Source organism: Quercus suber, unplaced genomic scaffold (assembly GCF_002906115.3).
Source record: "Quercus suber isolate HL8 unplaced genomic scaffold, Cork oak 2.0 scaffold_10, whole genome shotgun sequence".
Lineage (NCBI taxonomy): Eukaryota > Viridiplantae > Streptophyta > Magnoliopsida > Fagales > Fagaceae > Quercus > Quercus suber.
In genome coordinates this window covers 1,799,420-1,813,560 of record NW_027069476.1, presented here as the reverse complement: position 1 = coordinate 1,813,560, position 14,141 = coordinate 1,799,420, and the positions used below count along the sequence as shown (strand labels likewise).

General features: G+C 31.6%; 1 protein-coding gene across 2 annotated transcripts; it reads left to right on the top strand.

Moving 5' to 3' along the window:
- The first annotated feature begins 4,564 nt into the window (after positions 1-4,564).
- Positions 4,565-13,941, top strand: LOC111985513 (heavy metal-associated isoprenylated plant protein 7). 2 transcript variants are annotated; one of them, XM_024017168.2, is made up of 5 exons: positions 4,565-4,839; positions 5,124-5,286; positions 5,735-5,928; positions 9,267-9,357; positions 13,434-13,941. In XM_024017168.2, the coding sequence occupies exons 1-5, from the start codon at positions 4,831-4,833 to the stop codon at positions 13,772-13,774; spliced, it is 798 nt and encodes a 265-aa protein (XP_023872936.1). In that variant the 5' UTR covers positions 4,565-4,830; the 3' UTR covers positions 13,775-13,941. The 2 variants fall into 2 exon arrangements, with proteins under 2 accessions (XP_023872936.1, XP_023872935.1); XM_024017167.2 differs by lacking the exon at positions 4,565-4,839 and having other exon boundaries at positions 5,097-5,286.
- Positions 13,942-14,141: the final 200 nt, after the last annotated feature.

Genomic DNA, 14,141 nt, shown 5'->3' with positions numbered 1-14,141 from the left:
GTCTGCAGTCTCTACTTGTGGCTTTAGTGAAAAGAAAGATATCATCAACGAAGAACAAATGAGAAAGGCGGACCCTACCCCTAAAAGCCATAGGATGAATAAGTTTATCACGGACAGCCTCTTCCAGTCGGACAGACAGACGTTCTAGACACATGATAAAAAGATAGAGGGAAAGCGGGTCCCCTTGCTGAACTCCCCTAGTTGGCACAATTTTGGGAAGGGGACTTCCATTCCAAAGAATGCGAAAGCGAGTAGAGGAAACCATATTCATGATGAGGGTGATGAGGTTGGAAGGGAGCTGGAAGAATTCCAGCGATTCCTGAATGAAGTCCTATTCTAACCGATCATAAGCCTTTTTAAGGTCCAATTTTAACGCAATGTACCCTGTTCCACCACGACGCTTAATTAAAGTCCTAATAACCTCCTGGACAAGGATTATATTATCACTCGTCCTATGCCCCAGTACAAACCCCGCCTGGCAAGGGTTGATAATATCAGCCATGTAAGGTTTGAGATATTGCACTATAATCCGGGAGACCAAATTATAAAGAGTGTTACAAAGACTAATTGGACGAAATTGAGTGATCCTCTTAGGATGGGCAATTTTGGTGATAAGGACTAAATTTGTTAGACCCCACGAAAGCGGGATAATGAGTTGTTCAAAGATCTCTTGAATCACCTGAATAACACTTGTGTTAAGATTGGACCAATTTGTTTGAAAGAAGAGAGCATGATAGCCATCCGAGCCCAACGCTTTTAATGGAGGGAGATCAGTAAGATTCTTAAAAATTCCTCGGGTTGGGTAATTTGGGTCAGAAACTGGGTATTTTCTAAAAAAGGGCTGGGTTGAGAACACTATCTCTCACAACTAGAAGAGGGACGCATATGAGCTGAAGTAGCGTGAAAAAGTTTATGAAAGATATCATTTATATGATGCAATAAAGGGTCACTAGTAAGCCAAAGCCCTGTGTCATCCTTTAAAGTATACACGTGGGACTGGCTATGGCATTGAATAGTGTGAAGATGGAAATATTTGGTGTTTGCATCACCATAGTTTAACCACATGATGCATGACTTAAGCTGCCAAAACAAATATTCCTGGTGAAGGATGGTGTTGTATTCTTGGGTGAGTTGTTCTTCAAGGGAATAGAAGAAAACAGATGGTTTCCTAGCCATAGCCGTCTGGAGGCCTCGAAGCCTTGCTAATAGACGGTTTTTCCGCTGAAATATATTTCCAAACTAGGTCTTATTCCAAACACTAATATTTTTCGTTAAAAATTCTAGACGGCGAGGGAACCTAGATAAAGAGGAGGACGTAGACGGTAAATTTTTTGAAGAGTGCCAACTACTCTCCACTAGGGCCGAAAAAGAGGGGTCCGTGAGCCACATCTGCTCAAAACGGAAGGGTTTGGGAGATTTTTGCTCCAAAGGGCTAGTAAAAAGCAAAATGGGGCAGTGGTCAGATTTAACCCTAGGGAGATGATTTAATTCATGAAGTGATGAACTACTATTGATGTGTAGCACAATTTTTGTTACAATTTGGACTTTATGGTAGGTGATCATGATGACATCCAAAATGTTAGGATTTCATTAGATGAAGAAGAAAAAAAAGGACATCCAATGTTAAGATCTCCTACCCATTATGTGGCATTGGATGAAAAAATTTTCTTGTTAATCGACTTGAGGATCCCCATAATCAACCGCATATATTATTTAGACAAGTCACATTACTTACTAAAAATGTTATATGACTAAAAGTACACATTGATAGTTTTATCAATTGCTATGTTGTGGTTTCTAAATAAATAAATAAATGCCTTTAAAAGAATATTACTCCAAACCAACTTAAAGTTAAACTATTTCTGTGATGGGATAATATCAGAAAAAGGATATACTATATAATAAGTGTTTCATAAAATTATTTATATAATAAGTGAATGCAAATCCTGTGTACAATTTTTTGTGTTTCACTAATCACAACTTCTCATGAGTTTGTTCAATATTCCTTATAAAATAACAAAAGTTTAAAATGTAAAATAAATAAATAACCACATGATATACCATAATTAGTGGAACATAAAGTGGGAAAAAAAAAAGTGATACAAAAGATTCATATTCATAATAAGTCTTATGGGAGGAGGGAGCTTGAGGAGAAGGAATCATCAAGTGAGATACATTCGAGGTGCAACTGGGCTGAACTATTCACCAAGTCTGGCCCAACCCAATCAAGATAGTCAAGTCAGGGAAACCAAGAAGGACCACCCATCCGAGGAACAAATACTTCTCGAGAGATTGGAGATCAACCACCAAGGCCATAAGCTTGGAGGCAAAGGAGGATTATAGTAACGTGCAAGTAAGAGCAAGAGGAAGTTTCTAGATAAAGCATCCACCATCTCCACATTCAATACACTTTACCAACTTAGCCTGTCACATTTATGGCAGAATAGCCCCTGAACAATGCCCTCACAACCTGTAGCCTACTTTATCGCCACAAGCAAGGTAGTGATGAGACAAGTATCTGAAGGAGGATCGACGGCCATCCAAGTGGAAGGTTGGGATGCAAGCCAAACAACTATATATAGAAATAAGTCCTCCTTGAGGGGCGATCAGAAAAAGTGAACAGAAAAGAAATAGAGAGATAGAGAGAGAAAGTGATTATTGTAAAACCGAGAAGTGTATTCCTAAGGAACTATGCTCCTTAGCCAATACGAGGAAGAACTTAAATAAGAGTTTCTCTTTCCTTGCTATAATTCTTTACTAAAACTATCATTCTTGCCAATTTTCTTTCTCTAATTAGCAAATCATGGCTACAAGAGCTTAAAGGGTTGACCTCGATCATCCACCTCTACAAATTAGTTGTATTGGGCTTCCATCCTAGCCTAATCTCATCCAAGTTGGGCCGAGCTGCTAGATTTGTCCCCTACAAGTCTAGCAGCATAAAATTTGTCATACATTTTTCTTACATAATTATTTATATATTGTGATTGATACATAATAAAAGTGATGGTAATAATAAATAGATATAAAAGGAATAAAAGTCCTATTCCATATTTAGTATTTCACTTTTTACTTTACAAACCGGAGAATTTCATGTGTGTTATATTATTTTATTTTATTTTTTTTCGTTTTAAACTTTGGTTATTTTATAAGAAAAGAAAAAATGATATGCAATTAGTTGTTGTTTATGGAGCATAGAGTGAAACCCACTCTACTAAGTATTAATTCCGATCCTATTAACTTTGATTTTTTTTTTAATTAAAAAAATAAGAATATTAATTGGGTATTATAGGATGAGCCACAAAGTTTGACAGTAGAGGAATTGGAGATACTCCAACATGAATTAGCAGCTTGTATGAATCAAAAAAACCAAAATGATAATCGTTTGTTTGTTATGTTAATTGCAAAATTTACTTGTGCTAGTACATGTACTTTTCTTTTTATTTCATTTGTGGCCTTATACAAGAAGTTCAATGTGTGTAGATAATTGTTCCAAAAAAAAAAAAATTGTATAAGATAATAAGTTAAACTTTCAAGAGTTGGTTGAAGATGATGACAATGATAATGGAGATACTGGTAACTAATATGAATTTATGAATGAGGAGTGTATTGAAAATAAAAGATCTTATAATGAGGTTCATGCATTGGAGTTTTTAAATGAAGATAGAACTTCAATTTTTTTTTACCTCATATCATAATCAATGAGATTGGACCAACTACTGAGATGTGCAATGTGCATAGAATATGATTCAGAGTTTCAGATTTTTTTTTTCAAAAAAATGGAAGACATGTAATATGATTTTATTTAATAAATAATTGGATGTGATTCTATGACATCATTTTATTTTATGTTTCTAGTGTTGTTATTAGTGAAATCTTGATATTGGATTATTTAGGTGGCAAGTTAATTTTCATTAATAATTCAGACATGCTTTTTTTTTTTTTTTTGGTTCAATTTACATATTTATGTTTTTGATTTCTCAAACTTATTTAAATACTTATATATTTTTTATTTAACAATGAGGTTCAACCGGCAAGGGACGAACTAATGACTTATTAACTTGACTTGTAGATCAAGTTAATGCCTAATTAGGTTTTAATAATTATGGAGTGAAACACTCAAAATGGGACAAAATGATTTGTATTTATATAAAAATAATATTTAAAAAATAAATAAAATTTTATCATTGTAACTAATCATGGAAAAAGTTGTCTTTAGCATATATATATATATATATATTTGTTATGTTAACTCGAATGTTCAAAATTTTTTGAATATCTTACTATTCTTTTAAATCTAACACGAAACCAACTAATTACATAAAGAATCCTTGAAAGTTATCTCCTTAACATTTATCTATATTATACACTAGATGAGATATGTATCAGATCAAGAATATGATGAATTCATCAAAAAGGAAAAAGAAAAAAGAGAAAAATAACCTGACAAGAAATATTGGACTACACTATACTCTACATTGTACATAGGAACTACTTGACCTAGTTGTCCTACTCTTTTAATGTGTGACTAGAACGACATGCAAAGTCATTTGAAAGGAAATGAAGGGCAATTTTATGAGAAGCTGAGTCAGCTAAGGACGTAATGTCTACGCTGCATTAACAATTCCACCTCAGATTTGCAGAATCCCCATGTTACTTAAATGTTCTTTCTCCCCCACACACCACCACACATAGAAAGTGCGAGAGGGACACCGAGACTGCGAGAGAAAGAGAAGCTTGAAAGGCCTCCATTGCTACCATAACATACTGCTAGCTTTCTCATTAGACTATCTCAAAGAAGAAAACTTTCAGAGTTTGAAAAGCATCACAGATATGGGTGAAGTAAGTTCTTTTATTATCACACAGAAATTGTTTTTATATATTTTTTGTGTGTACATTTTTTTTCTTTCTTTCTATCATTGTTTGTTTGAACAAGGACTAGTTAATTTCTTTGTTTGATCTTCTTCACTGTCAAAATGATTTTGTTTGTAGCTTGGTTCCATGTATTTTTTGTTTATATATGTAGGTTATTTTTATAATTTTATATATGTTATGGGAGAGATATTTAAAAGCTCAAGTTTCTGATATTTGTATATATTCATGATATTTTCTTTATGGTACTAAAGGAGAACAAGGAAGAGGAAAAGAAAGAGGAAAGCAAAGAAGAAAAGAAGGAAGAAGAGAAAAAGGAAGAAAAGAAGGAAGAACCACCAGAGATTGTACTCAAGGTTGATATGCATTGTGAAGCCTGTGCTAGGAAAATGGCAAAAGCCTTGAAAGGATTTGAAGGTCACTTCCTTATACTCATTTTATTCTAAAGCCATTTTGAATTTTTCACCTATCTAATTTGGAAATGCATGTAGGGACTAGGGAGAGGCCTTGTTTCTAGCAAGCCATTACTTTTATCTTTTTTTTGTTTTTAAGTAAAGACCTGTAACATGAGATCCATTAAGCATATTCTTAATCATTATTACACTTTTGTTTTTGCTCTAAACTCTTAATCATTACTTTATAAAACCTTTTAGAGGGTATATATAACATTGTTCATTAGCCAACAAGAATTGGTATTTAACTGAGATTGGAAAATATATCATAATTTTAGAAATGTTTAACACGTTTTTTAATTAGAGAGAACATAATTTATGTGCACCTTTTTTTTTCGCCCTATTTTTACCACCATAGAAAAAGAGTACTGCAAAAGTTAACAATGTTAATAATTATGTAACTTTTGTTACAGGAGTGGAGGAGGTAACCACAGATAGCAAGACCAGCAAAGTGGTGGTGAAAGGTAAAGCAGCAGACCCAATAAAGGTATGCGAAAGGCTACAAAAGAAAAGTGGAAGGAAGGTGGAGATAATTTCACCTTTGCCAAAACCGCCCGAGGAGAACAAAGAAGAAAACAAGGAACAGAAGGAAGAGAAGAAAGAAGAGGTAAATTCTTAGATGGACACAGTGTTCACACAAGTAATTTGCTGTTTCAATAAATTGGATCAGCATCAGGTGCAATAGCTTCTCAATTTCCTTCACAATTTTTTTAACTTTTTTAACTTTTTAATTTTAACTTTTTTAATTTTTTTTAATATATTTTATTTAATGGCTGAGATTGAAAGTTTCTTTTTCAACTTTCAATCTCATCCTTTGATAAGCTATTGCACCAGATGCAATACCTAACTTTCAATCTCATCCTTTGATAAGCTATTGCACCAGGTGCAATACCCTAGCAGAGAATTAACCATACTGGCACTCTAGCAGAGAATTTTAAAGATTTATTTTATTTTATTTTTTTCAATCATACCAATAGTTAAGATTAGTTAGATAGGGTACATAATAAAAATAAGTGTGTACCATATAATAATAATAATAATAATAATTGTGTACCATGTAGTACTAAGTATAAAGTATATCAAGATATAAGGTACAAGTATGGTGATAAAGTCTATCAGAGCATCTCCAACAGATGCTGTATCTGGAATTTTTGGCTAAAATTTGAAGAATTTATGTACTATTCATGCTCTAATCGGTTCGGTATATCTAGAATTTTTTTTTGCTCATGAATAGTAGCTCATCAGACTTGATGGGCGACTGTTTATTCTTCAAATGCTTTTTTTTTTTAATTATAATAATTAGGTGTTGAATAAAAAAATGTTAAAAAATGTGTAGTTGTTAAAAAAAGAATAAATAATGAATAAAAAATAACATTTAAATGAGACAGAAAATATGTTGGAAAGCGTATTTGAAAAAGTGAGTAGATAAAAGTAAAAATCACTGTTCATTCTCCAAATAGTACAAAAATTTGATGAATTTGCTAGAGGTACTCTTATTACCAATGAATAGGAGATTGAATTCTAACTTAAAATAAAATAGATATTAAAAAAAAAACTTGTGAACCTACTATATATATATATATATGATACCCTCCAATTTTTTGGATTAGACAGCTCAATCAATGAATAATCATTCATGGACTTTGATAAGACCCTTCAATTTAACATCATCTTAAAAATTTATTAATATTTTGATAGAAAACAACCATCAAGCCAAGGTATCATATATTTATAGATTATCATATAAGACTGTTTGTTGGTAGAAATAAAAAAATGCAAATGATAGAGAGAGAAGGAGAAAGGGTGGTAAAAAGTAAAAAGTAAAAAGAGAAAGAAATGATGGTACAAGTATCTAATTTTATTTTTATGGTCCTAGCTAAATGATTTTTAATGTGATCGAGTACCAAAATAAGTTTCACAAATCTATTTAAACTTTAAACAAAATCTTTTTTTTTTTTTTCTCTTTCTTTCTTCTTTGTGTGTTTGTTAAAAGGAAAGTAATTATTCTATGTTGCTCATGAGAATGAAAACATGTTCTATGTAGAATAATTTGCCTCATTCTATTTTAGAAGTTATCATAATTTTTAAATGAAATTTACAGCATGTTAAAATCTCGTTTCCTCCCCTCTCGTATTTTCGAATGATCTAGTATTGGCATCATCACTTCTTCCCATTTCCTTTTCCTCCCTTTTTTCCATTGATTTCAAATTTCTCTCCTCTACTTACCTTGCCATCTACATTTCTATGTGCTCACCAGTCCAGTCTAACAGTCTCAAAAATTGAGGTGATAATGAAATGAAGGCATGTAAAGTTTCCTATCGACATAGGACTCCACCCCACAAACCCACTTGCATGGTTGTAGCCACTGTTTTCACGCTGACACGTGAAAGTAACAAAACAAAATGGGCAGCAAAGGTTAACCCCACTACTTCTCTTTCGCTCTCCCAAGGCCCCAAAACATTGACCCCACTTAAGTAGCTAGGCACATTTTACAATGAGAGAGCCAATGGGACTGTCACGGGCTAGTTAGGCTAAAACCACAACCCACAAATACCAAAAGTTATATGTACTGGACTGCAACCATCACGGGTTTTTCACCCCACTTTCACTCGCGCCTAGTTTAGCGGAGAAAATTGTTTTCTACTCTTACACATTTATAGCAGAGTACCTTTAGTAAATTCACGGTAGAATCCATCGTAAAGGTAAAAAGAGATAGTATCATTTTTTTTGTACTTCAAAAATACTGGAGAATTTTTTCTAGTTTTATTTATTTATTTACCCCTAATGAAAATCAACATATACGACATTGACAGAGAAAACTTTGAAGTTCATATTTTTGTTAGGATTTTTCTAACGTATGCTTTAAAAGTATATATTAGTAAATTATTTTAGACAAATTTTTATAAAAAAATGAAAAAATGACTAATTAATTTGACAATTTTTTCAATTTAATAAAAAGTTTCTTATTATGGATAGTTAAATGTATACTTCTAGAGCATATATTAACCAAACCTTTTGAACTTTGTGTTAATATATTAGTCCTTTTTGCCGGTGTTAAATGTATTTAAAATAAGAAAAATATGAGCTCTCTTAATAGGCCGGTCGAGCATGTCTTGTCGGCAAAGCTTATAATTGTTGTACTCTTGTCCTTTGAAAGTTACGTCCTAACCCTATTTTGGGATCTTCAGTTTACTTGCCGCCCAGTGCCCACCCCCACAATACGAAATGTAATTCAAACAAGAGTTGTTGGACCAAGCATTAAATGTTCCTTGAAATGCTACCCCAAAAATCAAAGAAATAAAGTACTACATACTTGCATGACATGACAAGCTTTATTTTTAATTAGTAAAATATTTTAATTAATTAAAAATTTTGTAACTTAATTAGTTGACAATTTTTAATATTTTTAAAAGAAACATTTACTCCTCTCATACAATGTTTAAATACAAGATGGATTTTCAGATGATCAAAAGTTATCAGACTTGATTGAACCCATAAATATAAAGAATTAAATAAGGCTTATGAATCATTAGACAAACAACTTATCATTGTTAAGTCATTGAACATCTACTACCTACTCTTTTTTTATTACTGTACTTATTAGGGTTTTTTAATTAAGTAATGGGAAAAATTAACAGATGCTTTAACTCTTAATAACATTGGTTTAAGAACTATTTTTTAAAAAAAAATTATCAAAAAAAAAAAAAAAAAGAGGCTCTGAGGACACCCTTTTAACATAACCCTAAAGTAATATTAGCCTCCTAGTAATATACTAATATTATATTTTGTAATTGCTAAAATGACAAGCAGTAATTAGGTTAACATCACTTCTACGTAAGTTTATTAGTGACACTACAATGCGAAAAGATTTATAGAAAAAAAAAAATTAGACTAATTGTTTAGAAATAATTGTATTTGACCAAATGATTGAATCTCCTTTGTCAGCCTCCTGCTGTTATAACAGTTGTACTAAACGTTCGAATGCATTGCGAAGCATGCGCTCAAGTTTTACAGAGGCGAATCAGAAAGATAAAAGGTACGTGCATTTGTCATTAATCAGTATCATTCCTTATTTATCTAAAGCCTAAAGTTACTAGATCATGATGTCACCGCCTAATCGTCTAACACTACCCTAAAGATTATCCCCAAATCCAGAGTATGCATGCTCACAAAAATTGCCTTTTGATTCCATTAAAAAGGGAAAGTCACCACCCTTTTCCTATCTGGTTTCTCAAATAAAAAATTAAGTGAACAGGTTAAATGGTAAAAATGTGAAGAACAATATCCCTTGCCTTTAAAATGGGACTGATATAACACTGTAAACTTTTAGTATAATGGTTACTCTACAAATATAAACGTTTGTAAAGTATAAGGGGCAAGAATTCATGTTCAAGTCTTCGAAAATGAGCTTCACATACATATATTTAGATTATATTAAAGTAGAAATCTATTTTAGATATATATATATATATATATTTGGAACTGATCTATTCAGGTAAAAAAAAAGTGATTGATCCATTGGGCCTAAGGCCATTTGCAGTTTTTAGTTCCTTTTTGTAGTTTAGGTGGCCAAGGTAATTTGTGGGCCTTCAATTTATAATGATAGGAGGCCATGACAGAAGTAAATATTTGAAAACTGAGATTTGGAGTTTCTAGAGTAATAATCAATGTTAAATAATTTAAATTTAAAAAGTCACTTTACATGTCTAAACCTATACTATTCAATATAATAATAATAATAATTTAAGACCTTATTTTTCATAGATAACAAATGCAATAGAATCTCTAACTTTGAACCACATATTCTTAATTTTCATTTCTTCTAAAATATAATAATAAAAACATAGTGTCCATTTCTCTAATTCTTCAAATAGAAAAATACAAAAAATACACACAAAAAAAGTTTTCTTTTTGAAAAATAAAATTTCAATTAAAAAGATTTACCATCTATTATTAAGAATATATATCTTGAATATGTTTTGGTTTAATGAACTAATAATAAGAGAAAAATAATAATGATTCAATCATTTATCTATATCTATATATTTATTGGGAGCAGTTTGGGTCTAGTGTCCAGTGGCACTGGACCCATTGAGATGGTGACACGTGTCCATTTTCAAACACATGTCACAATCTAACCGAGTCCAATGCACTAGAAGCACTGGACCTAATCTAGGCCCATATTTATTTATACTACTATTTAATTAGTATCTATTTTTTAAGCTAGCTTTCAAATCATGGATTCTAAATTTTTCATGTCCCAAAATACCCCCAAATTTATCTGTTTGGAAAGTTTAAATAATCAAGTTAGATAAGTAAAATTACAAATTTAAAAAATCCCTCATCTAGAAATCTAAACATCCCATGTATCAATTTCAATTTAAATAATGATCCTCATCCAAACCCACTATCAAGCTGTTATATTCAACTAAAACTTATTCATCAAACCAATCAAAAAGTTTATGCACTAACAAACAGTTACAACCATTTAAAACTTCACCAATATCTATATGCTCTCATTTTCTTTTAAAACATAGAATTGTTTAAGAACGCTAGCACACAACAAGGAAAAGGAAAATTGGATGCCCCTTGGTTCCTAATGAGTTTTGGTAGGTCATTCTTTTGGTTACTTTTTTGCCTTTTTAATTCTTTTATTAGTTTCATGCTTAATCCATGATTTTGTTGAAAACCATCTTAGACCAAGAGTTTCAAACATCTCACTCATATTTTTACTAATATTACACATTTAGAAAACTGATATAAATAGAAGTCTTATGAGGCTAACTTCAAAAAATAACAAAAAGAGCGAGTTACCTATCTTATAAAAGTAACAAGTGCAAGAAAATGATGTAATCAACTGATCATTTACATAAGAAAAAGAAAATAATGAAGTAGTCATTTACATAAAATGCTATTAAAAAAAAAAAAAAAACAAACAAACAATATCAGCGGGCCATTAGATAAAATTTACATAAACTTTTTTTTTTAAGTATATAAGGGTGGAGGAGGATTTAAAAAGCTAGGGGCTCACCTCGTTTCTCTGTTTCAAAAGTGTTTAAGAGTATTTACATTAATCTCCCTAAATACAATAAGATATCAATTTAGAGGGTGAATCCCAAAAAAACACCTCCACATTGGCTTCCCTATATATCCTCTAAAATAACATTTTACTATTTTGCTTCTTTAAACACGTTTATATATATATATATATATATAATTTTGAAAAGTGAAAAAAAAAAAAGAATAAATAATATTTAAATTAATAAAAGAGAAAATAGAATAGAGAATCAAGTGTTTTCGAACGCAATTAACTAAAATAAATAAAAGTAAATTTTTTTCTTAAAAATACAGAGGAAATTTTTTGAAAAGTCCACGCGAATACTCAAAATCCGCAATTCCTTGATGATGATTATTATCTATCAGTTTCAAGACTAACACCATATTTGGATTAGCCTGGCTAGTTTTGTTTCTTTAGTGGACTGAATAATAATAAATATGAAAAAGAAGAAGTTGATTATACAATGATGTTGTTCGAGTGAAACGCACCGCGTCGCTTACTAATTGCTCCTGCTCTTATCAAAAGATAATTCTCCCCCGAAGAAGATTCTTTTCTTTAACAATTAACAGTGATGCATGCAATCAAATCTATTCGTATTGCATGTCAATTGTCAATCACTTTTTTTACTTTAATTTGGATAAAATTTGTTCGATTCCTTTCGGTTAATCTTTTTGTATCCAACTATACCGACCCAATCCAAAGTCCAAACTCCACACACGTGGGAATATATTTCGGTTTTTATACATGAAATGGATTATATAAAATCATTCAAATTTTATAACTTTATGTGTTATTTTGAGCACAACAAGAAAAAGTAATCAAGGACATTACAAATTTCATTTTATAAAACTTACAAACCAATGTTTCAACTTTCATGTCATTAGTGAATTTCAGTTAGCTCAACTAGTAAAATCTCTGATAGTTATATAAAAAATCTGGGGTTCAATCCCTACCTACACCAAAAACTAATTGATATCTTGGTCTAATGAGTTATCATCAGGAGCGAATAATATAAGTTAAAACTCTCTAAAAAAAAAAAGTTCATGTCATCAATTAAAAAAAAAGGTATCTAGGATATTTATTATGTTATTGAAGTGATATTAATCACATTCATTGTTATCTGTAAATTGTTGATGTAAATTGGTAGCAACTAATTTTAGTATTTTCCATTTATTAATTATATTGTTGATGTAATACCAATGACATTCATTATCATATAATTTTTAAAAATTTTGAAACTATATTAGTAGTAGATTTAATATTCCTTTTTGTTATTAGGTTAGGACTTTAAAAGCCAATCAAATCTGACAGGATGTCTTCTCAAAAAAACGAAAATCTGTCTTTCTCAAAAAGAAAAAAAGAAAATCTGAATGGGTGGATAACCACAGTCACTCAAGTATTTTATATGTGTTCTTCTAAGAAAAAAAAAGAGTAATTTATATGCCTAAACTTAGATGCCATGTAGAAATAAATGGTAGATTACATGGGTCAACTTTTGCTTGAGCATAATTCTCTCGTTTTGACAACCAAACTTCCAAGGTTTACTCCAGTTTTAACCTTCACCCGATTACATGGGTCAACTTTTTCTTGAGCACCATTGATGTAGATGCATTTTATTGTTTGTGTTGCTAAAAAATAACTTTTTAGCATTTTGAGAGCTTTGATCAGTTTGTTGTGAATGCTCTTAGTGCTTTCTAACAAATGAGACTCCGGGAATGTAAGAATATAAAATAAAATCCATATTGGTACAAACACTTGTAAAAGATGATGCTATGCTAATCAAGTATAAATGAAAAGAAACTTACGAGGATTTCCTTAGGTATTAGTAATGGTTGATCATAACAGCGAAAGTCACGTCGAACAGCTTGAATATAATTTGTTGATTTATAATCATGATTCATGAATATTCCCAATAGTTCAATATTAACCATTGTAGTAGCCATAGAGCACCAAAAATAACAAGAAAGGAAAAAAGTTGAACACACACTATATATGGTAGCAACTGTATTGAAGTCCCTATTGGATGCACTTTGAGAAGTTGGAGTGTACTGCAGGCGTGGAATCAGTGTCAGCAGACCTAGCTAATGATCAGGTAGTAGTAAAGGGAGTGGTGGAACCAACAATGCTGGTTGATTATGTGTACAAGACAACCAAGAAGCAGGCTTCAATAGTGAAAGATGAAGAAAAGAAGGAAGAAGAGAAGAAAGAAGAAGAGAAGAAGGAAGAGAAAGAAGAAGAAAAGAAAGATGGTGAAGAAGGCAAGGGAGACGATGACAAGAAGAGTGATATCAAGAAAAGTGAATATTGGCCATCCAAGTATTACTTGGAGTATGCATATCCATATCCCCCTCAGATTTTCAGTGATGAGAATCCTAATGCTTGCTCTGTTATGTGACTAATGCTGCTATATGTATGTACCTTTGATGTAGCTTAGTCTGCCCTACGCAATTTTCTAATATGTACTTAGATATGGTAATAAGGCATTGGCAAGAACAGAATTCAAGGGGGCTATGCCGACCTCGGCATCCCATATAAATATTATGCGTCTTGAGGTTTGAAGTACGTACCTGTGGACTATGGACATCTCTAAAAACTGGCTGTACTGAGCAATGTTGGCCTAAGTTTTTGTACCTAAGAATTTGGCGCAGATGGTTGTGTTTATTTCATTGATAGTATTTTAGACAATGAAATTCATGGGACTCCTTGATTAGAAATAAAAAGATCCTAAGAATTGTAACTATTTTATACTCTGAACAATAAGT